General features: G+C 75.9%; 1 protein-coding gene across 2 annotated transcripts in view; it reads left to right on the plus strand.

Moving 5' to 3' along the window:
* The first annotated feature begins 45 nt into the window (after positions 1-45).
* The window catches only part of LOC118158328 (glutathione S-transferase 2-like), a 2,303-nt gene continuing 1,684 nt past the window's right edge, over positions 46-664 (plus strand). The window contains exons 1-2 of one of the 2 annotated variants that reach the window (XM_035312974.1): positions 46-162; positions 272-347. In XM_035312974.1, coding sequence (XP_035168865.1) covers positions 127-162; positions 272-347 — 112 coding nt within the window. In that variant the 5' untranslated portion in view covers positions 46-126. The remainder of the gene's footprint in view (positions 163-271; positions 348-664) is intronic. The other variant, XM_035312972.1, reaches the window with a different exon arrangement.

A 664-nucleotide genomic window follows, 5' to 3' on the forward strand; every position in this document is an offset into this window, starting at 1 on the left:
GGGGGGCGGTGGCTTCTCACTGGGGAGGGGCAGGGGGAGGGCACGGGGGGGGCTCGGCCTCTCGGTGCCGCCCCCGTCCCGCCCCGTCCTGACCCGGCTGTCCCCAGCGCTGTCCCCGCCGTCGCCATGGTGGTCACGCTGGGCTACTGGGACATCCGCGGGGTGAGCCCGGGGACACGGGAGGGGACGGGGCGGGGGGGTCCTAATACCGGGGGGGTCCTAATACCGGGGGGTGGCGGGGGGGTGACGAGGCGCCGTGCTCTGTCCCCAGCTGGCCCACGCCATCCGCCTGCTGCTGGAGTACACCGGGACCCCCTACGAGGAGCGGCAGTACAGCCCCGGGCCAGGTGGGGGGCGGCACGGCCCGAGGAGGGGACCCCCTGCTGCCCCCCCCCCCCCCGGCCCCGGACCTTGACCCTGGCTCAGTGCCTGGGGGCGGGGGAAGGGAGGGGAGGGAGCCGGGGGGCGGGGGGGCTGCTCCTGGGGACCCCCTCTGCGCGTCCCCTGCCTCCTTGGTGCAGTGGGGGGGAACCGGGGGCACCCATCTCCCTGTGCCCCCCCCTCCCCGCTCCCCCCATCTCCCTGTGCCCCCCCCCCCGCTCCTCCCATCTCCCTTTCCCCCCCCCAGCTCCAAACTTTGACCCAAGCGACTGGACCAACGAGA

Source organism: Oxyura jamaicensis (genome assembly GCF_011077185.1).
Source record: "Oxyura jamaicensis isolate SHBP4307 breed ruddy duck chromosome 26 unlocalized genomic scaffold, BPBGC_Ojam_1.0 oxy26_random_OJ61828, whole genome shotgun sequence".
Classification (NCBI taxonomy): Eukaryota; Metazoa; Chordata; class Aves; order Anseriformes; family Anatidae; genus Oxyura; species Oxyura jamaicensis.